This window comes from Aquarana catesbeiana, linkage group LG05, assembly GCF_042186555.1.
Source record: "Aquarana catesbeiana isolate 2022-GZ linkage group LG05, ASM4218655v1, whole genome shotgun sequence".
Classification (NCBI taxonomy): domain Eukaryota; kingdom Metazoa; phylum Chordata; class Amphibia; order Anura; family Ranidae; genus Aquarana; species Aquarana catesbeiana.
Window position 1 is genome coordinate 45,145,161 of NC_133328.1, and position 25,920 is coordinate 45,171,080.

Consider the following 25,920-nt stretch of genomic DNA (forward strand, 5'->3'; position numbering starts at 1 on the left):
CTTCACTTGAGGAATTTTTTATATCACTGAATCAGAATGACAGGGGCATTTCACTCCAGTCTGAAATTAGTGACACGGGAATACATTTCCTTGACCTTAACATCTTAGTCAGGAATGGTCGCCTTATTACTAATACATACTTTAAGGCGACCGATAGAAATGCCTATATCCCGCTCTCCAGCTGTCATCATCCAGCCTGGTTGAGAGCTGTCCCTCGGGGACAATTCCAGCGGATCAGACGTAACTGTACAGAGGTTATGGAGTACTACCAACAAGCTCAGGTACTGAAAGAACGTTTCCTGGAAAAAGGTTACTCCAGGAGTGAGATTGATGCCACTATTTCTCAGGTTGCTAACATGGACAGGGCACTTATGTTACATAGGGAAGTTGATCATAGTCCCGCATGTAACAATAGGTTTAGTTGGTCTATGATTACGGGTTATTCCAACCAGCATTTTTCTGTTAAGAAAATTTTTCGAAAACATTGGAATATACTCAGGAACGATAAGGTCTTAGGACCTATCATTCCTGATAGACCTTCAGTGATATATAGGGGTGCACCCTCCTTGCGACACTGTATTGCTAGGAATGTGATAGATCCCCCCAAGACTATTTCCTTTTTTCATACAATGAAGGGTTTTTACCCCTGCCGTAAGTGTAATATCTGCCAAATAAATACCCTCACGGGTAGAAAATGTGAGACCTTTCAATCCTCCGTCACGAATAAGATATATGACATTCAATCTTTTATCACATGTACTACTAAATATGTCGTCTATCTTATTCAGTGCCCATGTTCTAAACAGTACATCGGTCGAACCAAACGTGAATTACATGTACGGTTATCAGAACATATTGCCAACATTAAGCGGGGTTACTCTAAGCATAATCTGTCTAGGCATTATGCCAAATATCACGACAAGAAATTGAATGGTACCCTTTTTATGGCATTTGACAAAATAAACCCACATTGGAGAGGGACAAATAAAATCAGATCTATATCTAGGCTTGAAACTAGATGGATTTTCCAGATGAGATCTTTTGTACCCTTTGGGTTGAATGTAGACTGGGACATTAATTGTTTTATAAATAACTCCTGAGTTTTCTTTTTATTTTTAATCTTCAGTTTTTTAATCTTATTTTAATTTATGGAAATATTAATTTTTATTTTATTGGAGCAGAGGCTATGGACTTTTTATTATTATTTCATACCTATTGCACTAAATATGTATCCAATTTTTATCATGTCTGCCGTCCGCTGTACCCCCTCATGGTTTGTTGTCACTATTTGAGAACTTATTTTACTGTTATCCTTTTTGGCCACAAGATGGCGCTTCTTTTCTTTATTTAAATTTTTTGACTTCCCTCCGCTTGTTCCTACGTACTAATGGCCGACATTCAATGGAGTTGGGCCGTTTTTCTATGTTAAATCTCCCTTTGCCATCAACCAAGATGGCGCTCGCAGTGTATATAATGCCCACACGCGGTGACGCTCGAGCTTGGCCAATCCCCAGACGACGTCCATTTGTGACGAAACGCGTAGGGAGGAGCCTACGACGTCACCACGTCCGTTCTTGTGTAGGGCTGTGTACGAACTCAGGAGGCGGAGGCAGCAGACGGAGACGCTGACTGTTGTTGATTATGCGATACATGCTGATTACTTCATGGATGCTCTGTAAGTGCAATTCCTTTTAATAAATTGATTGTGCAGACTGTATCACGCTATGGTTTGTCCTTTTGTTTTTGAATCTTGAGATATCATCGGTCGCTTACTGGTACCTTATGCTGAGGTTGTGGGGAGCCCTAAATTTTCCCTGTGCCGTTTTTGACTGCTGTAATAGCAGTCATCGGGATCTGGTAAGCACATCTGATATTCCACCTTGGGTGTGAGGAACCGTAGAAGATTTCTCCTACTGCATCTTCATCTTTGTTGTGGCACTTTCTGGCACTTTTTCCTCATTTTATCACGGATTTTTTTTTGTTTGGTTTTGGACTTTATTTACTCATCCACGTATATATATATTATCCATTTATTATTTTTGGGACATTAGTGTATGTCATTGTTTATACTTATCCTGCATTGATATTATTATTTACTTATATGGGTATTTATGTTAATTCATTACAACAGCTTTAATTATGTTTTAGCGCCGCATCTTTTTTGTATTATTATTTATGATGGGATTTGGAGACTAGATCTCGGTGCAGGCTGCTTAGATTTCACTACATTTTTTACCTCACTTCTCACCTTGAGCGCAGCTTTTACTTTTTGTTTTTGCCTTTATATTGTGTAACAAATGCACATGATTGGTTAATGCGTATCTTATTTTCCTTGTTTCTTCTTTTTTAGCCAAAGTTTGATTAATCTTCTGCTGACAGGACATGCTGTTTCTAATGTGTGGGACGGAGATCGGGAGTGTTCAGGGATGAGTAAGTCTCCATCTTGAATTATTAACTGACACGCCTGTTAATCCTGAGGATGCCCATTGGATGATTGTTGCCCTTTCAATTTTAGTCTGGTGACAGTTGCAAAGCTAAGGTGTACCACAGCTCACTTATCTCTGAAAAAGTCCAATCATCCAAACTGAATGCAGGTTTACATTCATTGTGACCCTAAGGAGCCAGTCCAAAAACCGTTCCCCATTACTTAGTCAATCTGAGCAAAGTTTGCATTTGTATTGGTACGTGTATACCTTGTGAAGTGACCAACCTCAGGTGATGGAGATGAAACTAATTCCTTTACATAAGTTGTACCTGTTTATCTGCAGCCCTCTCTCCTCTACAGCTGTGCAAAGTGCAGAATTTACCCAGCTTGCCTGAGCTTTTAGAAAGCATGGGGCAGAGAGCTAATTGAAGGGAAGGGACACCCCCCTTCACACAGCACACTGGAACAGAGCTGAGGCTGTCATTCACAGGCTGTGTACTGGAGCTCTCTGCCCCATCACCTTTTTCCTCTGGGTGTCAGGAAAACTTGTCAGAAGTGACTCCTGCTGATAGCAGAGGAATGACACTTAATGCTCCGGATTGAGACAAGTACACACTATAGAACAGGTATATGCAATTAGCGGACCTCCAGCTGTTGCAGAACTACAAGTCCCATCATGCCTCTGCCTCTGGGTGTCATGCTTGTGGCTGTCAGAGTCTTGCTATGCCTCATGGGACTTGTAGTTTTGCAACAGCTGGAGGTCTGCTAATTGCATAGCCCTGCTATAGAGGGATATGTGTTGTTCATATTTGGTGTCAGAGTTTTACAACCACTTTTGACTCTGGAATATTTATTGTACTGGAAGTTGGGCTTTTAATGCAGTCTGTCATTGTTGGTCATTTTTCCTTCTCAAGATGATACCAATGTCATCATAATAAAAAGTTAGGGAAAATCATCCCAATGAAACCTCAAACAGCAATAAAACCCAAGAGAAGTTTTTACCCTCCTTTCATCTATTCTACAAGAAATTACAGTGCCCTGAAAAAGTATTCATACCCCTTGAAATTTTCCACATTTTGTCATATTACAACCAAAAACGTAAATGTATTTTATTGGGACTTTATGCAATAGACCAACACAAAGTGGCACATAATTGTGAATTGGAAGGAAAATGATAAATGGTTTTCAAATATGTGAAAAGTGTGGCGTGCATTTGTATTCAGCCCTCTTTACTTTTGATACCCCTAACTAAAATCTAGTGGAAGCAATTGCCTTCAGAAGTCACCTAATTAGTAAATAGAGTCCACCTGTGTGTAATTTATGCTCCGTATAAATACAGCTGTTCTGTGAAGCCCTCTGAGGTTTGTTAGAGAACCTTAGTGAACAAACAGCATCATAAAGGCTAAGGAACACACAAGGCAGGTCAGGGATAAAGTTGTGGAGAAGTTTAAAGCAGGGTTAGGTTATAAAAAAAATATCCCAAGCTTTGAACATCTCATGGAGCACTGTTCAATCCATCATCCGAAAATGGAAAGAGTATGGCACAACTGCAAACCTACCAAGACATGGCCATCCACCTAAACTGACAAGCTGGGCAAGGAGAGCATTAATCAGAGAAGCAGCCAAGATGCCCATGGTAACTCTGGAGGAGATGCAGAGATCCACAGCTCAGGTGGGAGAATCTGTCCACAGGACAACTATTAGTCGTGCACTCCACAAATCTGGCCTTTATGGAAGAGTGACAAGAAGAAAGCCATTGTTGAAAGAAAGTTATAAGAAGTCCTGTTTGCAGTTTGCGAGAAGCCATGTGGGGGACACAGCAAACATGTGGAAGAAGGTCCTCTGGTCAGATGAGACCAAAATTGAACTTTTAGGCCTAAAAGCAAATATCTGTTTGGAGGAAAACAAACACTGCATATCACCCTGAACACACCATCCCCACTGTGAAACATGGTGGGGGCAGCATCATGGTGTGGGGATGCTTTTCTTCAGCAGGGACAGGGAAGCTGGTCAGAGTTGATGGGAAGATGGATGGAGCCAAATACAGGGCAGTCTAAGGCCTCTTTCACACGGACTGTCTGTTCAGGTCCACCTGTCGTTTTTTTTAGGCGGACCTGAACGGACACTATGGAGGTCTATGGAGCGTCGGATGTCAGCGGTGACATGTCCGCTGACATCCGACCCGCTCCTATAAAGTGTAACGGAGGAAAGCCCTACTTTTCCATCTGTGATCGGATCGGGTGACGACGGACTCTACGGTCCGTCATCACCCGATCCCCCATAGGGGAGAGCAGCGCTCTGACAGGTCCGTCGCTGCACACTGTCATCTTCCTGCTCAGCGGGGATCGGCGGAGCGATCCCCGTTGAGCAAATGGATGTTAACGGGGCGGATCATCACTGATCCGCCCCATGTGAAAAAGCCCTTAGAAGAAAACCTGTTAGTGTCTGCAAAAGACTTGAGACTGGGGCGGAGGTTCACCTTCCAGCAGGACAACGACCCTAAACATACAGCCAGAGCTACAATGGAATGGTTTAGATCAAAGCATATTCATGTGTTAGAATGGTCCAGTCAAAGTCCAGACCTAAATCCAATTGAGAATCTGTGGCAAGACTTGAAAATTGCTGTACACAGACGCTCTCCATCCAATGACAGAGCTTGAGCTATTTTGCAAAGATGAATGGGCAAAAACGTCACTCTCTAGATTGACTCAGGGGGGCTGAATACAAATGCCCCCCACACTTTTCACATATTTATTTGTAAAAAAAATTGGAAAACCATTTATCATTTTCCTTGCACTTCACAATTATGTGCCACTTTGTGTTGGTCTATCACATAAAATCCCAATAAAATACATGTGTGTAATTATGAAAGGCATGAGGCAGCCATATTTGCTCATTACATATGAAGACTTTGCTTCCTTCTTTTTTTTTTCACAGTGAAGGTCTGCTAGTAATATCTGCCTGACTAAGATAAATTCCGGCAAATTTAAGGGCTCATTCACACCATATATGCATGAAAACTGATGGGAAAACTGCACAGATTTCACTTGCAGAGACACAAGTTTACATCAGTTTTCATGCGTGTCAGTTATGAGTTCTTTTCATGTCAGTGTTGATGCCATGTCAGTTTTTTTTACGAGCAGAAAACTGTGTACCCATTGCAGATTCCTACACAAAAAATAAAAAAATCTGCACATGATACCAGTGTTGTATTGTGAATAGGGCACATACTGTAGAGAACAATTGTTTTTTTTTTTTTGTGCCCTTGCAGAATGGTGTGAATGAGGCTTAAAAAATCTTGTCCAGATATAACCCAAATTTCCCTCTTTCCCTCTAGAGAATATCCCAGTATTTTATCTTATGGAAAATAACTTTTCTTACCCTGTGACTAGGGCTTTCCCGATGCCACTTTTTTAAGACCGAGTACAAGTACCGATACTTTTTTTTCAAGTACTTGCCGATAACGATTTACAGATAGTGTTTTTTTTTTTTTTTTTTTTTTTTTTTAATGTCATGTTACTGTTTTCAAAGCACAATAGAGACTATTGATATCTTCTGGCACTGATTTAGCAGCACTGATAAGATTAGGTGGCACTGATAGGTGGCACTGATAATGCAGCACTGATAGGATTAGGTGGCACTGATAGGTGGCCCTTATTGGCAGGCATGGGCACTGAAATGCAGCACTGATTGGCAATACATGACATGAATGATGATAGTAAAGGAAGTATTTTGTTATGCTATATGGCATATAGCATTGCAAAATCCTTCCTTTCCTCATCATTCATGTCATTTATTATATAGTATATGCTGCGACGCCCATCTTGGTACACCTTGCACTCGGCCACAGTAAGCAGCAGCGGACATCTTGTTACACCCAGCCCGAACTATATGGGCTGGTGTAACAAGATGTCCGCTGCTGGCTTACTGCGGCCATGTACAAGGTGTACGAAGATGGGCATCAGGATGTTCAACCTCCTAATTGAGACACGAAACATCACATCCGTTACCGAATGTGATGACTCCGGTCACCGATTCTGATGGAACATGCGGCTGCACCCTGCACCCCTGCCCCGGGCAGCTTACCTAGTTCAACTGCTGCCAGCCTGTTGAATACTCGCTCTCCGCTTCGCCCTCGCTGACTTACGGTTGTGAGCACTACCACCTCATTCCCAGGTATCGGATTAGGTGTCGGGAGCATTTGCGCGAGTACAAGTACTCGCGCAAATGCTCGGTATCTGTACCGATACTTTCTCCCATTGGAGATGATATGATTTCACTGGGGGCTTCGTGGAAGAAATGATGGATGAATAAAGTAAAGACATTAATCCTGGAGAATGAGGTCTCGCTAGGGTTGCCACCTCATCCCTTTTAAACCCGAACACACATGAATTACACAGGTTCTGAGGATAATTTAATACAGATAAGGCACCAAGTGAGTTTAATTACCACCTTAATCAGCCACAGAACCTGTGTAATTCATATGTGTTCAGGTTTAAAGAGATGAGATGGCAACCCTAGGTCTCGCCCTGCAGAGTCTTTCATAGGAGGTTAAGGTATATAGAGTGGGTCGAGCCTTAATAAAGTGTTGGAGGAAGTGTCTAATTTGTAGATAACTTTAGTTTTCCCGTAAGGGAATATCGTGGGAAGATCTAAGAGCCTCAAAAGTTAATATTTATGTAGGGGTGAAGAGAGAGTAAATATCAATGAAACCATTATCCGTCCACCACGATAATTGTGTAGGGTTTTCACAACTGGGGGGAAATAGTGGGCAGTGAGTAAGACGCAGTAATGGTAAGTGGGGAGATATTAGGCCCGCCGAAAATTAAAAAAAAAATTTAAGTCTCATAGGCGAAGAGAATGTGTCAAACACGGTCTTAGCCCTATCGGATGATATTTTGGGGGGAGCCATGGTAGGGAAGAAACGGGAATAGGATGAGATTCAACCAAGTCAAGAGTGGCCCATAATGGCATTTGGTACATGTCATGAAGACGGGACAACGGGGCTATGTTTGCTGCCGTGTAATAGGTTTGAAGATTGGGAAAGTACCCGTTTGTTGATTCTGGGTCGGATGGGGCCCCAGATAAATTTCAAGATTTTGCGTCGGTGGATTCGCAGCATATACGAGGCTATCGGGACTGATAGTACTCGGAAGAAGTATAATGCCCCGTACACACGGTTGGATTTTCCAACGGAAAATGTGTGATAGGACCTTGTTGTCGGAAATTCCGACCGTGCGTGGGCTCCATCACACATTTTCCATCGGATTTTCGGACACAAAAAGTTTGAGAGCTTCCTATAAAATTTTCCGACAACAAAATCTGTTGTCGGAAATTCCGATCGTGTGTACACAAATCCGACGCATATAAGTGCCACGCATGCTCAGAGTAGAATTAAGAGATGAAAGCTATTGGCTACTGCCCCGTTTATAGTCCTGACGTACGTGTTTTACGTCACCGCATTCAGAATGATCGGATTTTCCGACAACTTTGTGGGACCGTGTATATGCAAAACAATTGGTACAAAATGGTATTCCTGCGCTATCAGATATGGAATTGGCTATAGATGGGACAGCTGCATGCACCTAATAGGTAACACTTGGCCTAGGTAAATATTATATAGATGGATGGTGCCGCGCTAATCCTAATTAAATATGTTCCTACTATTTAGATTAAAAATCCAAGTGATAAAACCCACTGTGCCGACTGAAATAAATAAATAAAAATTGAAAAAATTACGTGGGTCTAAGCAATATGCAGTCTACAAGCTGAAAAAAGTATAAATCGATCTTGACTGACCAAAGATATAAATATTGTGATATTGTGGCAAAAAATCAGTATATTAAAGTGGCATAGAATTAAAATAAATCAGTTGGCAAACTCAAACCAACAAAGTGCCTAGTGCCAACGCTGTGCAACCTAAATATCTGGATCATAAAATATCATATAAACATAGTGATATTGTGGCAAAATTCAGTGTATTAAAGTGACATATATTTAAAATAATAGGCAAACACAAACCAACAAAGTGCCTAGTGCTGACACTGTGCAGCCTAAATAGCTAAATCGTAGAGTAACTAGATGCTGTGAATCAATAAATTGTCCATAGAGTGCAACGTGCAATTAAGCAAAAAAAAAAAAAAAAAAAAAAAAAAAAAAAAAAAACGTGTAAAGTCCAAATTAAATAGTAATATAAATTGAATGTCCCAACAAATTGAGTAAACCAAAGTAAATCACACCAAAAAGCACGTCCTTATTAGTAAAAAAATCTAGTGACATATAGTGCTGGCATGCGCATGTAGCAGTTAAAGTGCCTGGTGACTTTGAGTTTCATGCAGCTTCGTGTGCAAAACACTCCAGTGAGCAGTGGCCCCTTACCTCATGGGAATGGGGCAACAGCATGTAACTAGTTCTTTAACCTTTTCCACCTGGCGGCTCCTACATTTTTCTCACCGTCCTGGGGTGGGATATCCTCAGATATGGTCCAGGGGTTATTTAAAGACAAGGATAAAGGAACCCAATAGTATAATTCCGTATTACCGATAACCAAGTTTATTTAGACAAAAAGCAGCAAGTACTCACATTTAACAATGAATAAAAGATGTTTGTATCCGACGAGCGGCGAGCTCGTAGCTTTCCTTCAGTGTATTCAGCCTATCCTGTCCCTACGCGTGACGTCACACCACACGTGACTTCATCACGTGTGGTGTGACGTCACGCGTAGGGACAGGATAGGCTGAATACACTGAAGGAAAGCTACGAGCTCGCCGCTCGTCGGATACAAACATCTTTTATTCATTGTTAAATGTGAGTACTTGCTGCTTTTTGTCTAAATAAACTTGGTTATCGGTAATACGGAATTATACTATTGGGTTCCTTTATCCTTGTCTTTAAATAACCCCTGGACCATATCTGAGGATATCCCACCCCAGGACGGTGAGAAAAATGTAGGAGCCGCCAGGTGGAAAAGGTTAAAGAACTAGTTACATGCTGTTGCCCCATTCCCATGAGGTAAGGGGCCACTGCTCACTGGAGTGTTTTGCACACGAAGCTGCATGAAACTCAAAGTCACCAGGCACTTTAACTGCTACATGCGCATGCCAGCACTATATGTCACTAGATTTTTTTACTAATAAGGACGTGCTTTTTGGTGTGATTTACTTTGGTTTACTCAATTTGTTGGGACATTCAATTTATATTACTATTTAATTTGGACTTTACACGTTTTTTTTTTTTTTTTTTTTTTTTTTTTTTTTTTTTTTTTTTTTGCTTAATTGCACGTTGCACTCTATGGACAATTTATTGATTCACAGCATCTAGTTACTCTACGATTTAGCTATTTAGGCTGCACAGTGTCAGCACTAGGCACTTTGTTGGTTTGTGTTTGCCTATTATTTTAAATATATGTCACTTTAATACACTGAATTTTGCCACAATATCACTATGTTTATATGATATTTTATGATCCAGATATTTAGGTTGCACAGCGTTGGCACTAGGCACTTTGTTGGTTTGAGTTTGCCAACTGATTTATTTTAATTCTATGCCACTTTAATATACTGATTTTTTGCCACAATATCACAATATTTATATCTTTGGTCAGTCAAGATCGATTTATACTTTTTTCAGCTTGTAGACTGCATATTGCTTAGACCCACGTAATTTTTTCAATTTTTATTTATTTATTTCAGTCGGCACAGTGGGTTTTATCACTTGGATTTTTAATCTAAATAGTAGGAACATATTTAATTAGGATTAGCGCGGCACCATCCATCTATATAATATATGCAAAACAAGTTTGAGCCAACATCCGTCAGAAAAAATCCTAGGATTTTGTTGTCGGAATGTTCGATCAATGTCCGACCGTGTGTACGGGGCATTACAGTTTTGGGAGATGGGTCATACGGACTGCAGAGATCCTTCCAAACCAGGATAGCGGGAAGTGGGACCAGGAAGGAAGCATAGCAGTAAGATTTCTAAGAGAGGGGGGACGTTAGCCTGGTATAGTCCATCATACTTAGGGGTAAGCCGTATACCTAGATAAGGCAATAAGGGGGGCCATTGAAACAGAAAATTTGCTTTCAGGGAATCCAATTCTAATGGGGAAAGATTCACAGACAACGCCTTAGATTTATTAGGATTAACATGTAGGCCCGACAGAGATGCAAAAGCCTCCAGAAGGGAGAATAAGTTAGGTAACGATATTCTAGGCGATGTCAGAGTCAGTAAGATGTCATCTGCAAACAAGGAGATCTCGTGGGCAAAACCCACAACCTCGATACCTTTTATATCTGAATTTAAACGGATCGCCTTAGCCAGAGGTTCCATAGCCAAGACAAACAGAAGAGGCGAAAGTGGGCAGCCCTGTCGAGTGCCCCTCCAGATAGGAAAAATAAATTATTCATATCCATAACATTTAATTTTAGCCTGAGGAGCTTCGTACAGAGCTGTCAACCAACTTAAAGAAGTACCAAAGCCAAAATGGCGGAGAACAGCTATAAGGTAGGGCCAGGACAGGGTGTCAAAGGCCTTGTTCACATCCAGCAACAAAAGCATTGTTTCCAGGGAGCGGCTATGGGCAAGATGCTGCAATTGTATGATTCTTCTTATAGCATCCCCTGCCTGTCTCTGTGGTACAAAACCAACTTGGTCTTTTTTAATTAAGCTGGGGAGGAATGAATTCAAACGGTTGGCCAAAATTTTGGTGAGGATTTTCATGTCAATATTAATAAGGGATATCGGTCGAAAGTTGGCCCAAGAGGAATGATCCCGGTTGGGTTTAGGCAACATTACTATATTAGCCGTTAGAAGGTCTGGAGAAAAATTCTGGCCGTTCTTAACTGAGTTATACATACATAGCCGTCAAAGGAGAGGCTAATACGTCCACTAGTTTTACACAGTAAAGTGCTGTAAAGCTTCTGGGCCCGGCCTCTTGCCCACTTTCAGGTCTTTAATACATTGTCGGACTTGTGATTCCTGAATGTCACAGTCCATAAGGTCCATGTCTGCTATAGATATAGTTGACAGTGAAATGCGCTGCAAAAAATCTTTTATATCCTGGTCGTTGGTAAAGTTATTGGCCGAATATAAGGTGGTAAACCTATGCCGAAACTCATCCAATATCTTGACTGGGTTGCTAGTAAACATGTTGTGGTGGGTGCGTAAAGCAATAGGAGTAGGTTTGGGGTCAAAAGTATGTAACCTCCGGGCCAGCATTGCAGTTGGTTTATTGGCCCTGGCATACCAATGCTGGCAAGCTCAGCGAAGGGCATGTTCCGCCTGATCAGTGAGATGCAAGTCCAACTCCATACGAGCCTGGTCCAAACGTTTACGATTAGCGGGTGTCTGGGTTTGTTTAAAAGTAGTTGAGATGGATTCCAACCGAGATTCAAATTTTTTTTTTTTTTAATCTGTTAGCTTTCCGATTTATGTTTCGTGGCCAGCTGAATAATATGTCCCCTGAGTACAGCTTTATATGCTTCCCACAGTATCACCAGAGAGGAGACAGAAGCAGAATAAACGCAAAAATATTTTTTTAGGCTTTCAACAAATCTTCCTGAATGTCCTTTGAGGGGTAAAAGCGAGTCATTCATGACCCGCAAGGAAAGTTGGGGTTTGCACACTAAGGATTGACAGACCACCAGAAGGGGATTGTGATCGGTCCATGGGGCCGCGAGAATAGACGCCTTGTTTATTAAAGGGAGATGTTTTCAAAGCATTATCATATGATCAATTCTAGAGTGGGAGTGGTGGGGATGAGAATAGTATGTGTAATCCTTACTCCGTGGGTGCAATTCTCTCCAGAGGTCTACCAGATCATGACAACGTAAGGAGTGGGAAAACGTTTTTGCTGCGAATGACGAAGCCACTCGTTTCGAGGGGTATTTATCCAGAACAGGATCCAGGGCCACATTAGAGTCTCCTGCCAGGAGCAGGGTACCTTTTTGGTGAGATGTCAAAAGAAAGCAGACATGGGTCAGGAAGGGACCTGGGTTAGAGTTGGGGGCATAGTAGGTCATTATGGTAACCTCCGCATCTTGAATGGTGCCCTGAAGCCGGAGGTATCTACCATCAGGGTCTGCTATCTGCCTAGTACAGTTGAAGTGCACCGATTTGCAAAAAGCTATCAGAACCCTCCTCTGCTTAGTCAGGCCATTAGCCATAAACACTTGAGGATATTGGGCAGCAAAATACATGGGACTGGAGGCCGAGGAAAAATCTCCTGTAAACGCGCTATGTCTATATGTTGGTTCTTAAGTTACTTAAAAACTTTCACACTTTTTTTTTTTTTTTGTGGCGAGTTTATACCTTGAACGTTTAGTGACAGCCAACGTAGTGTCATGGTGGAAAAGCAGTGAAAGGATTACCAGTGTCTCAGGACGCAAACCCCACGGACTCAAGGAGGGATGAGGAAAGGCAAGGTCGGACAGAGTCAAGGGGAAAGCAGTGAACAATAGGGAGAAAGAAAAGCACAAAAAGGACAAGAAAACCTTGTGGGAGAAAATGCTGACATAGCAAAAGTGCAACTGTACGTGGGTCCACCAAAAGGTCGGTAGTCGGTCAGGACCATGGTCCTGGGCAAGTGCTGACTCTGTGGGGGGCACAGTAATCCACCTGACCCATTTGGCTTACTTAATCATTTTAAACAGTAAGAATACGAAAAGCGAGCACTTGACAATAAAAAAACTAATATATTAGACACAAACTGTACAGAACTTTCCAGTGCAGACAAGAAATAGGTTTGAGCCAGTCCCTGGCCACCCGGGACAAGCCATGGAAGACCAGAGAGGTGAAACCAGCATTTAGATGAACAATTCCTGACGCCATTAGGTAACTGGTATCGGGATAAACCAAGCAACCCGATCCAAAATGTACATTATCTTTTGAGGCTGATATCACCCCTGACCACCACAAGGGGTAAGGACAGAGTCCATGGCCCATTGCTGGCATGGGGCAGCCCCACTTCCTAATAAATAACAGTCGGCAGTGAACAAAACGTGGATGTCAGCTAGTTTTTCCAATTATTGCAAAAGTAACCCTGAACAGTGTGCTTTTTAAAGTAGTGTGGCAGAAATTGCACTGCACAGAACCGTATGTGAATTGCATAGGAACACACAACGCAATTCCTAGTGTGAACCGGCCCTAAAAGTAACGTAACTGAAGTATAGTACAGCAAGACTTTTAGGTAAATGTTAGTCACAAATTACAAAATATACTTTTAGATTGTAAGCTCTCGTGAACAGAGCCCTACTAACCCTTTGTTTTTAATTATGTAACTGTACTGTCCACTGTCCTACTTTTATTTTATTTAAGTGCTGCTCAAACTGTTGCCACTCTATAAAACTTTGCAGACTGTTGTCACTATATAAATCCTTTATTAATATAATAATAGAAGATGATGATTCACCCCCCCCCCCAAAAAAAAAAAAGTCTTCCATGTACTGATCTGTCCAGTAGGTGTCAGTCACGTCTTGCTCTTTTGCTCTTTTCCATCCTGTGAATTGTATTTGCGATGGAGAAACGCATCGCCTTGTGCCAGGGCTGGCTGACCTCTCTGAGCCCTTTTATAGGTCTGCAAAACAAGAGAAAACCTTTTCTTCCTTTAGGCCATTTTTCACTGCTTGTATTTACAATTTATTAAAAGGTTTCTTCCTTTTATGTCCTAATGAGGTTTGTGTGTAATATTCCAGGGAAGATGGAGGAGATAAGAGATTTGTGTACATTGTATCTCTTTTATCCTTTTAGAAGTCACTTGGATTATTGTCAGTCCCGTCATTCGTTTATTCAGTGCCGAGATGGGGGCATTTTCAGGGCTCAATCCTGAAATCTTCACAGGCTGCATCCTTAAAGAGGAACTGCAGTCTGCTCACATCATTTGTAAAAAAAAAAAAAAAAAAAAAAATCTTTGCAATTCCGAAGCTTCCCTCCAACCACTTTGCATATTATTTTATATATACTGTGATTCTGTGCTTGCCAAATAGGCTGCAGAAATCTCCCTCCACTGAGTCTGGCTGCAACCATTTTAAAGGTTGGCAGTTGAAGCTTCTGCCTATAAACTTCCTGGATTTACACACACACACACCTCCAGCTGTGCAGCTCTCATTGGCCCTCTTATGACTCATCCCCCCTCTCCTTTCCTGGCAAACTCTCACAAGAGTGAAAGAAAGCTGTGCATGATGTCATAAGCCTAGGCTAATGAGCAGACAAGATACAGGAAGTGGGGCTGTATAAGGTATTTACTGGCAGAAAAAAAGCAACAAGGGCAGAGTATTTAATAGATGGAAAAATGAAAGAAATTGCTGAAGTTCCGCTTCAATAACAGAAATCTGGGCCTTTAAAGGTACCTTTTCTGATGTGTTCTCCATCTATTGGATGCAAATTATGAAAGCTACTTTATTTTATTAAAACGTTAATTTACAGAGCCACCTCTTTATACAGTAATAGGCGGCCTGACTCAGATGAGAGCCTGACCTATACTGCCAATCTCTGGATATCTTGCTTACATACCTGTGTTGTAGGTTGATCTACCTTCACTCCTCCATCCTTCCTTGCAATGTCATCTCCTCCGTGTTGCAAATTTAGAAGTATTAGTATAATTATTATTATTATACAGGATTTATATATCTCCAACAGTTTACGTAGCACTTTACAACTTGAGGGTAGACAGTACAAATACAATACACTTTAATACAGTAGGAATCAGAGGGCCCTGCTCCTTAGAGCTTACAATCAGTATATTGCCAAGCAAATTAGATGTAGGTGCTGTTCAACTGACAATTTTCCTGTGTAGCTTCTTCAATTCAATCGAAGGATGTTGGGCTGACAGGGACAATCACTGATCGAATTTCAGCCAGTTCATTAGGGAATTCGGCTTTAAATTTGCTCAGTGTGTGGCTAGTGTAAGGCTGGCCATACAGTAAAGTGGTTGTAGCCCCTTACATGTACCCAGTGAACTGACTATCCTCAGGTGATACACAGAGATGAAACAAATCCTCCTACATAAGTTGTATCTGTTTATCTGCAGTCTTCTCTTCTTTACATCTGCTCAAAGTCCAGAATATGTAAAGCTTGTCTGAGCTGTCAAAAAAAGGACGGAGAGCTGAAATGACACACGACAGAGACCAGAAATGAGAGCTCTGAGAACTGATTGGAGCACACAGGAACAGAGCTGAGACTGTCAATCACAGGCTGTGTGCTGGGACACCCCCCCCTGTCCTTTTCATCTCTTGGTGTTGAGAAAACTTGTCAGAAGTGATTCATGCTGATAGCAAAACAAAGCAGCAGACAGAAATGACACTTGAGGGGTTTTAAAGGTTTGTATTTTTTCACCTTAATGCATCCTATGCATTAAGATGAAAAAACTTCTGTCATTGACCGGCCCCCCCAGCCCTCCTTCCCGTTTTACTCACCTGAGCCCGTTCGTTCCAACGCTGGAGATGCACTCACCCTCTCTGGCCTGGGTTCTCGGCTCTCTATTGAATAGATTGATAGCAGCGCAGCCATTGGCTCCCTCTGCTGTCAATCAAATCCAATGATCCGGGGGGGTGGAGCCGAGTCCGGCATTCTGTGTCTATGAACGCAAATGCTGGACTTGGGAGCACGCCCACGAGGTAACCCCCCAGGAGAGCGCTTCTCCTAGGGGGTTTACCGATGTGGGGAGGAGCCGCGAGCGCCGCCGAGGGACCCCAGAAGATGAGGATCGGGGCCACTCTGTGCAAAAGGAACTGCACAGTGGAGGTAAGTATGATATGTTTGTTATTTATAAAAAAAAAAAAAAAGAGGGTTTACAACCCCTTTAAGAATATAAAGGTGCTGCAGAAACTGGCCTTTTATTATTTTATGTTTGTATTTTAATTATTTTTTCCTCCTCCAATATGCCCCCCTATTCCTGACTTTCCACTGTTCAAGTTTATGTGAGCCTCAGACACCTCTGTTTCCTCCCTGTGGAGAAATGGCTCCCAGTCTCATAACCTTCCCTGTGTAGTTTACTTAGGGGAGTAGTGACGTGCTGACATCCACACTCTAACAAGAGCGGTTTTGGACTAATAAAGGAGAACATATACCGTGTGTGTATATATATATATATATATATATGATATATATCATATATATCATATATATATATATATATTATATGTATGTATGTAGAGTGGAGGCACTCTAATACAGGAGGTATGCTACTGGCCATCAGGTGGGGAAAAAAGCCTAAAAAAGAAAACTAATGCAGCCACCACATCTTAAGATTGGTAAGCTGCAATATATTACATTTTTGGTTTTGGGTTTAATACTGCTTTAAAGTGTTGTTCCCTGTTTTGATGGTATTTGAATGGTTTTCAGTGAAGTTCTCCATCCCTAAAGCATATGGTTTGATTTATTCAGATACTTTGTCAACTTTACGGTAATCCTTATCTTTTTTTTTTTCTTCATCAGAGCTGCTCGGTATCCACAGTCAGGCACATGTTGGTTTTCTCACACTGATGGAGTCTTTACGATACTGCAAGGTAAGAGCCCTTCTACATCACACTGAGCCCTACAAACTAACTCGCTGTAAAGACTCCTATGGATTATGGGATAGCTAACCTGATGGCACAAAGTGGTAGATTTACAAAAACTGTAGAGGGCAAAATCTGGTACAGCTGTGCATGGTAGCCAATCAGCTTCTAACTTCAGCTTGTTCAATTAAGCTTTGACAAAAAACCTGGAAGCTGATTGGTTTCTTTGCAGAGCTGCACCAGAATTTGCACTCTCCAGTTTTAGGAAATTTCCGCAAACATTCATGCATTGGACTCTGTTGGGTACAGCAATGGTAAAGCTGGCCATAGATGGATTGAAATTTGATCTGTTCAGCAGGAACTGTCTGATTTTTGAACTATCTATGGCCGTTCATGCTGGACTAAAGTTGATTTAATGATCAACTTCTGTTGGACGGGACTATTGGAAGATTTTTCCCCATTGGCTGCAGCCTCTGATCAGTGTATTCTGACAGTAAAGGAGTCCCACTGTCAGAATATTATGGCACAGCTGAGTAAAAAAAACACGATATCTATGGCCAGCCTCGGAAATGCAATAATGAGTCGGTCACGGGTAATAAACTCCTTGATTTCCGCACTAGTGTAAATTGGCACAGGAATTTTTGAGCTTGGGTGGGGACAATTTCAGCAGGCAAGGTAACTATGAGCTAGTTTTCACTCCATAACTTTTTGGGGATTTAGAGCTTGTAGGCACACCCCCTCTTCCCATTAAAATGTGTTTTGTGCCAGAGCAACCAATCGCCAGCCTAGAAAGAAGACTGGTAATAGGGGAGAGAAGATGGAGTCTTATAAAGCAAAATGTTAGTTTCTAGCATGTTATGGCATCTGAACATATGAACAAACTGCGTTGCACTAAACAATAACTAATAAATATCAGAAAATAAAAAAATATAATGTCCCAAAGGTAATGTGAAAGTCCACACGTGTAACTATAATGTAAAATTCCACCAAAGATTCTTGAAAAGGGTGCCACAGCAGACCTGAAAGCTTCCACCAGGTGGTTCAAAATACAGGCTTGCCAAATCAATATGACCCCCTAATATTATAGAAGTAACAAATTGCTTCTATATGGTACGCCATATCTGCTGTGCCTTCCCCCGCTCCTTCTCTGAGTCAACAAGCTGCCCGTTTGTTCATAAATCTCTACTTCCAGCCATCAGCCACAAATGCTCAGAAAGGACAAGAGCAGATGCTCCATTTAGTGTAAAATTTTACAATACCTTTTATTTATATACAAATTGCACCTACAAACATCACAGGGTAATTACACACTGCGAAAAGACAACTCTGGCTGGTACAAGGACAACTTCTGGGTTTCTCAGTGACATCAGCATGTAGCTCCGTCCTTTGAGTTTCGTCATACGTGACTCTCTTCCACTTCATTTGGCTTTGCATTCTTTTATCCAGTAAACAGTTAATAATATGTGTTAACATTGCATGGTTCAAATATTGTATGTTTTGTTAAGCTGAAAATGAGAACAAGGAAATACAAATGTTTTTTTTTTTTTTCTTTGGGTCATACTTTTTTTTTTTTATCAGGTAAATGTAAAATAAATATAGTGCATTATTATGCCTTTTGCATCAATTGAAACTTTAGGTTTTTTCACTTTTTTTTTAGAAATTTCTTTTATTTACAAAAGTGTTACACCAACTTAGTCCTTGTCCAATGAATCGGTCTGTAGTTCCAGTTAGCTTAGATTGAGTAGCATTTAGCTAACCCGTAGCACTTTGGGAATCCTTTTTTAATGTATAAAAAATGTGTAAGGGCAAAGGAAGTGGTTACTTAAAAAGATTATGGTGTAAGTATCGAGTAAGAAAAGACTGCTATAAACTGACCACTGGTGAGTTTAGTGCATCTGCTACTGCTTGGATCACCTTACATTTGCAGCTCCTGTGCAAACATTTCCACCATGGAATTTTTCCCTGGTGTGACATACTGGCTTCTAACCATCATGCTACTGCTAAGCACAGCTCAGGAATATTGCCTTGGCCCTTCTTCAATAGATATCCAATGCAAAGGCTTCTTGGTCATTGAGATTGATCAGTTCTGTGTACAGATTCTGAGATTACCTCCCCAGGTTATTTTGCTTTTTGTACTGGACGCTAGACCTATACTGAGCCAGTGTGGCAAGTGACAGGCACCTACAGCTATCCTGTGTCCTGCCACTATGAGAAATTGTGTTCTGTTTTTACATTTTTTTTAATCTGTCGTATAAATTGGCTTACAGGTGAAATAAAAGAAAGCTTATTTTAGCTGTAAAGGCAGTTGTGCTTACAGCTTTTTCTGGCAATAGAATGCCAAGCCTAAGCCCAGTCCATAGAGGCCAGATCCACTTGTTAGACTTTTTGGATCATAGCAGCACATTGTGTTCTCAGGTGATGAATTCCTGGATTGGACTTCATTGCACACAGCTCAATTCTCAGATTTCTTTAGTGCAGATATTATATTCCATAGACAAAGGCTTTGCTGTTCTGTGCTGCACCAGTGTAGGTGTTAATAAGAAGCCTTGTAATGCTATCGGACTTCTGTTAGCTTTGTGGTTAAGCCATTACGCTGCATTTCCTTTCTACTTCTAAATCGGAATATATGAATCCTTAACACCAGCTGGAATAAAGACTCAATTCCACAATGCACCAACTGGATTACACAATTAGTCGGAACTTTGTAAAGCTGGTTGATTCTGTACTGGTGCTTTGTGGGGAAATCCCTGTGGAGACTTCATCACGCAGGAAAAATTTATAGGGATTAAAACTTGTCAATTACTTTACTTCTCAAGCACATAGGGGGGGAATAAACTAGGAGTGGTGCAAGCATAATGTTTGCACCTCCCCTTCTAAACTTGGTGCACAAGCCCCTTTGTTAATTGGGACTGATCTGCACCCTGTTACATGCTCTTTCTGAGACAGACACAGCACAGAACCATATAGCTGAAACTGCATGCTCCGATCCCTCTGTCCACCCCTCACCCTTGCTCAGCTGAGTGCAGGCGGAAGGCTGTACAGGCTTAGAGAGAAGTATGTGATGTCTCCTGACCAGGCTGGACCTGGTGGGGATCTTTGCCAGTTTTCTATATATTTCTATACAATCTCTTTAATTGCAGAACCTATACCAGTTTCTGTTTCACTCTGAAATAGAAACTGGCATGGGTAGCACGGAGAGATCTGAAATAGATCTACAGTGGGGAAAATATTTATTTGATCCCCTGCAGATTTGGTAAGTATACCCACTTACAAAGAAATGAAGGGTCTAGCTTTTTTATCATAGAAGTATTTTAAATGATAGAGACAGAATATCGACCAAAAATTTAATTAATACACATGATACAAATGTTATAAATTGAGGTGCAATGAGTAAAAGAAGTATTTAATCCCCCAAGCAAAACATGACTTAGTACTTGGTGGAGAAACCCTTGTTTGCAGGCACAGAGGTAAGACCTTTCTTGTAGTTGGTGACCAGGTTTGCACACATCTCAGGAGGGATTTTTGTCCACTCTTCTTTACAGATCTTCTCTAAATCCTTAAGGTTTCTTGGCTGTCGCTTGGCAACTCAAAGTCTCAACTCCCTCCTTAAATTTTCTATAGGATTAAGGTCTGGAGACTGGCTAGGCCACTCCATGACCTTAAAGGGGTTGTAAAGGTAAAAATTTTTTCACCTTAATGCATTCTATGCATTAAGGTGAAAAAACTTTTGACAGTACCGCCGCCCCCAGGTCCCCCGTTTTACTTACCTGACGCCTCGAATCTTCGCTCCTCGTCCTCGTCATCTTCATTGCAGCTCAGCCTGGTCGCTGATTGGCTGCAGTGGATGGATTGAAAGCAGCGCAGCCATTGGCTCGCGCTGCTGTCAATCACATCCGATGACGCGGCGCGCCGGGGAGCGGGGCTGAGTGATACAGCGAGCGGCTATAGCCGCCGGCTGTATCACGGGAGCGCGCCCGCAAGCACTCACCACCGTGCGAGGGAGCTCGCATTAAGGTAGTAAATGCTTGCGCGGAGGAGCTGAAACAGCCGCCGAGGGACCCCAGAAGACCAGGTTCGGGGCCACTCTGTGCAGAACGAGCTGCACAGTGAAGGTAAGTATAACATGTTTGTTATTTTAAAAAAAAAAAAAAATTAACTTTACAACCCCTTTAATTGTGTGTCTTCTTTAGCCACTCCTTTTTTGCCTTGGCGGTATGTTTTGGCTCATTGTTATGCTGGAAGATCCATCCACAACCCATGTTTTGGCTGAGGGAAGAAGGATCTCATCCAAGATTTTAGAATACATGGCCCCATCCATTGGCCCCTCAGTGTGGCAAAGTCAGTGTGTACCTTTAGCAGAGAAACAGCCCCAAAGCATAATGTTAACACCTTCGTGCTTGACTGTAGGGATGGTGTTCTTATGGTCATAGTCGGTATTTTTCTTCCTCCAAACACAGCGAGTGTTTGGAAGAATCATTTCGCTGTTCATTGGCAAACTTCAGACAGGTCTGTACATGTGCCTTCTCGAGGCCTTGCGGCCGCTGCAGAATTTCAATTCATGGCAGTATATTGTGTTACCAGTGATTTGTTAGGTGATTGTGGTCCCAACTGCCTTGAGATCAGGGTAGTTCTGGGCTGATCCCTCACTTCTCTCATGATAATCCCTTACCCCATGAGGTGAAATCTTTCATGTAGCTCCAGACCGAGGGCGATTGATGATTATTTTGTATTTCTTCCATTTGCAAATAATTGCTCCAACAGTTGTCTCCTTCCCACTAAGCTTGTTGCTGATGGTCTTGTAGCACATTCCAGACTTGTGCAGGTCTACAATCTTGTCCCTGATGTCCTTTGACAGCTCTTTGGTCTTGCCTTTGATGGTGCGTTTGAATGAAAGAAAGAGACTCTGTGGACATGTGCCTTTTTTATACACATAACGAGTTTTCGTTAGGGGCACCTTCTTGAATTGACAGGACTAATCTGTGTACCACATGAGCACATACTGTAGCCTGTCTTTGGGAGCCAGAATTATTGTTGGTTGGTAGAGGAGCAAATACTTATTTTACTCACTGAACTGCAACTCAATGTATAACATTTGTATCGTGTTTTTTCTGAATATTTGGTTGATATTCTGTCTCTATCATTTAAAATACACCTTCAATAAAAATGATAGACCCTTCATTTCTTTATAAGTGGGCAAACGTCCAAAATCTGCACGGAATCAAATAATTATTTTCCCCACTGTATCTGCTCAGTTATTGCCAGGCGTGCCACTCCAGAGATTTTCCAGCACTGGTTTTCTGGTGCAGGAAGCTTCGCTAATTTCCTAGATAAACTGAAAAAAAGAAGGTCCCTTAAAGCTAGACTACACTGCATCTGAGCACCCCAAACCAAAAACACAATTTCATTATTTTTTATTATTCAAAGCAAACTCCCCCATCCATCCATGTCTCCGTGCTTTATTTTGCTGAGAAATCACTTTGAAAAACCCCCCCCCCCCAGCATTTCTGGCTGTGGCCATTTTGAGTAAGGGCAGATGATTCATGTAGCATTTACTTTCTACAATCCATTCTGATCTCATCTCAGGTATGCAGTAGAGCTGCACTTTTCTGGCTAAAATGAGAATCACAATTTTTTTGCTTAGAGGATAGATCACGATTCTCTCACAATTCTCGCGGCGTAACATCATCTTTCACATTAAAAAAAAAAAAATTGCGCTAACTTTACTTTTTCCTTTTTTTTTATTTATTGAAGTGTATTTTTTTCCCAAAAAATTGCATTTGAAAGACCGCTGGGCAAATACAGTGTGACATAAAATATTGCAGCAATTGCCATTTTATTCCCTAGGGTCTCTGCTAAAATATATATATATATATATATAATATATATATTCTATATGTTTGGGGGTTCCAAGCAATTTTTTTTTTAGCAAAAAATATTGATTTTAACTTAAGAAGTGTCAGAAAAAGATTTAGACTTTAAGTGGTTAAACTTCCTGCATTTACACATTGTTTAAAGCTTGCCAGATTGCCCAGGTTATTTGTTTACACAGAGAAGTTTATCCCTTTGATCTAAGAAGGAAGTTAGATACAATGTTTCAAGTTCTAAACTTGGCAGACTGCCTGGATGTTTTCTTTTGACAGCTGAGTGAGTAGATAATCTCTCCACTTGTTTATATGAAAGAATCCTCAAACTCAGCAGGAGAGATCGTCAGGGGAGGTGAATCGAGATCACGATTTTTTAACGATTAATTGTGCAGCTCTAGTATGCAGGCAGTGCTTAACTGAGAAAACCCATCCTCCCCTTTTGAAGACTCCTGGGATGTGTGACATCTCTTACCTAGACATGGAAAGCAGGATGTAACTGAAGAAATGTGAAAAAAGTTTTTTAAAAGTTTTTTAAAACAAATTAATATGATATACTTTCCTATTTATTTACTAATGCTATCAGCATGAGGATTAAAAATAATCAATGTTGACTGAGTGAGTGAAGTTCTGCTTTATTAAGGTGCTTACATATACCTTCCTTTCTTTTCTCCTCCCCAATAAACCTTGTGGCAGCCTTTCTCAAACTTTTCAACGTAGAGGATCCCTTGAAATAACTTTCCAGTCTTAGGGAACCCCAAAATTTACTGTACCTACAACTCATGATACACTGGTGTGATGGTCAGTGAGAAAAATGCTCCTTACACTAGTGGTCTTTGGGAAGAGCTATCCCTTTACAAATACCTAAAAAGATCAGTGGCGTCAGTGTGAAGTTATCTGAGAGGCAGAAATTTCTCATTGCTCAAGGAAACCCCTAGAAACTTCTGGAGAAACCCTAGAGTTCCATGGAACCCTGGTCAAAAAAACCCTGCCTTAGGGGCCCCCCTTGCAGTTTTCTTGAGGTTTCTCGTGCGCACGCTCTAGTGGGATAACATTGAACCAAGTAGTGTGCACGTCAGCCGTTAGCTGGAGATGACCATCACTACTGTATATTACACGTACGTTGGTTGCACCAAATTTTTTTTACAAACTGACAACTGAAAGAATATGAGCTTTTAAGAGAAACTGTAATGTGAACCTGATGTCTATGGTTTATGTACTTTTAAGTTTATTATTAGGTATATTACATTAATAAAGTATTTTCTCTATAGAGTGTAAAGTTTTCACTTCTTTGAGTTGATTATTTTTCTTTCTATCTTTTTTATTAAGCATTGTAGTCTCCCTGACGGTATTCCAGAGTGTAGCTCGGGGTTAAATTTCAGCACCATTAGCGTTAACCCCGAGCCACACTCGGGATTACATCTCAGGATCCTGGTGCAGGTTACTTACCTTGTCCGTCCTCTGCCCGAAGCCTCTCTTTGCCAGGCTCCGTTCCCTGCGAGCGTCGCGACACACGGGGGCAGAGCCTAGCGGCAAATTTTTAAAAAATGTAAAAATTATAACACATACAGTACTGTAATCTTACAGATTACAGTACTGTATGAAATCATTTCACTTCCCTTTTGTCCCCAGTACTTTGGCCCATGCCCTGCATGCAGTTTTATATTATATATACTATTCTTTCTGCCTGGAAGCTTGAGATTGTCCATAGCAACCAAAAAGTGTCCCTTTATGTCAAAAGTTGCTTTAGACCAACTAGAAAACAGCGATAATAAATTATAACACTTGCAGAATTGAGCGATAGTGAATCGTGGGGAAATTTATTTTATTATTATTATTATTATATTATGTTTTTTTTTTTCATTATTTATATTTATTATATTATAATTTATGATTTTGTGTTTCAAACCATCATACCCGGGATATCTACTAGACTCTTGGTGGACAGATATAAGTGTGTTATTGCTAAGAATTACAGACCTACAATATAAAACGCGAAATTTTTATGCAAAATAATTGTACCGCTTTGAGACCCAAAAATCTGAAATAATCATACCGCCAGGGAGGTTAAGAAAGCTTCATTGTAATTTTGTTTTAAGATCAAATCAATATTCTTTTGATCTATTGTCAAGGGGCCCTTAAACAGCGTTGGGCCCATAGGCTGGTGCTTACGCTGTGTGTTTGGTAGTCCAGCACTGCTCTTCTCCCCTCCCATCCCTTTTATTTCCTTTCCTTCTACTTTTGCTTCCCTTCTCTTTCATATGCTATCTTTCCCTTCCTATTTCCAGAGAGGAGACTGCAACTAAAAAAAATTGCATCAAACACAAAAAATGCCTTCATAGAAATTAAAGTGTTTTTCCTGCAAAAACGTTATCTTACTTTAGGATCCTGAAGGGACGAATTTAAGCCTCTGTTCAGGATTGCTGTTGAGTCTACGCGACAGAAAGTGAACTAAAGTCTCTCCAACAACACACAGATGGCAAACAACCCCCCACCCCCCCACTCTATCCAAATGGAAAAAAAATGGGTTTAGATATGCTTTAATATTTGGAAGCCTGGATGTTTTCTGTAATTGGAACGTGCATTCCTTATTTTTAGTATAGTTCTCAAGAAAAGGAAAGCTTAAAATAAGAAGTTCAGTTCAGCCTTTAAGGTTGTTTACTTTTATAGTTAAAATCTCCTGTAAATGAGTCATAACCACAAGCTAAGTACATCCTCCCTTTAATTACTGGCTGCCCACCCAACCTTATTTAATTGCTTTAGATTACTGTATGTAATGTAAAGTATAGTAAGCTGTCAGACTGTGCGCATTCTCCAAATCAATCAATTCTGGGTCCATTGCAGACACACCATATTGTAAAACCTGCATTCTGAATATTGGCTGCACTGGGAAGAAGACAATTTGGGTAGACAGTCACACATGGACATTTTTTTTTCTTTAGGCATAAACTTTTATTGGAGAATATGGCACAATGGTGATGGGTAAAGAGAACATTTGAACACAATACCTTAGGCATGGTGATATATTTAATGACATGGAGTATAATCCACAGAAAATAATCAGCAAGCATAAGATTCAAAAAAGACTATACAAACTTGCAACGGTTCTGGGCTCAAGTGTCTGCTTGGGCAGCTTCTCAAG

At 41.0% G+C, this 25,920-nt stretch overlaps 1 protein-coding gene across 1 annotated transcript in view; it reads left to right on the plus strand.

Annotated features, from left to right (window-relative positions):
* The window catches only part of MINDY3 (MINDY lysine 48 deubiquitinase 3), a 224,468-nt gene that overhangs the window by 60,852 nt on the left and 137,696 nt on the right, over positions 1-25,920 (plus strand). Inside the window, exons 9-10 of the mRNA XM_073629667.1 lie at positions 2,351-2,430; positions 16,856-16,926. Coding sequence (XP_073485768.1) covers positions 2,351-2,430; positions 16,856-16,926 — 151 coding nt within the window. The remainder of the gene's footprint in view (positions 1-2,350; positions 2,431-16,855; positions 16,927-25,920) is intronic.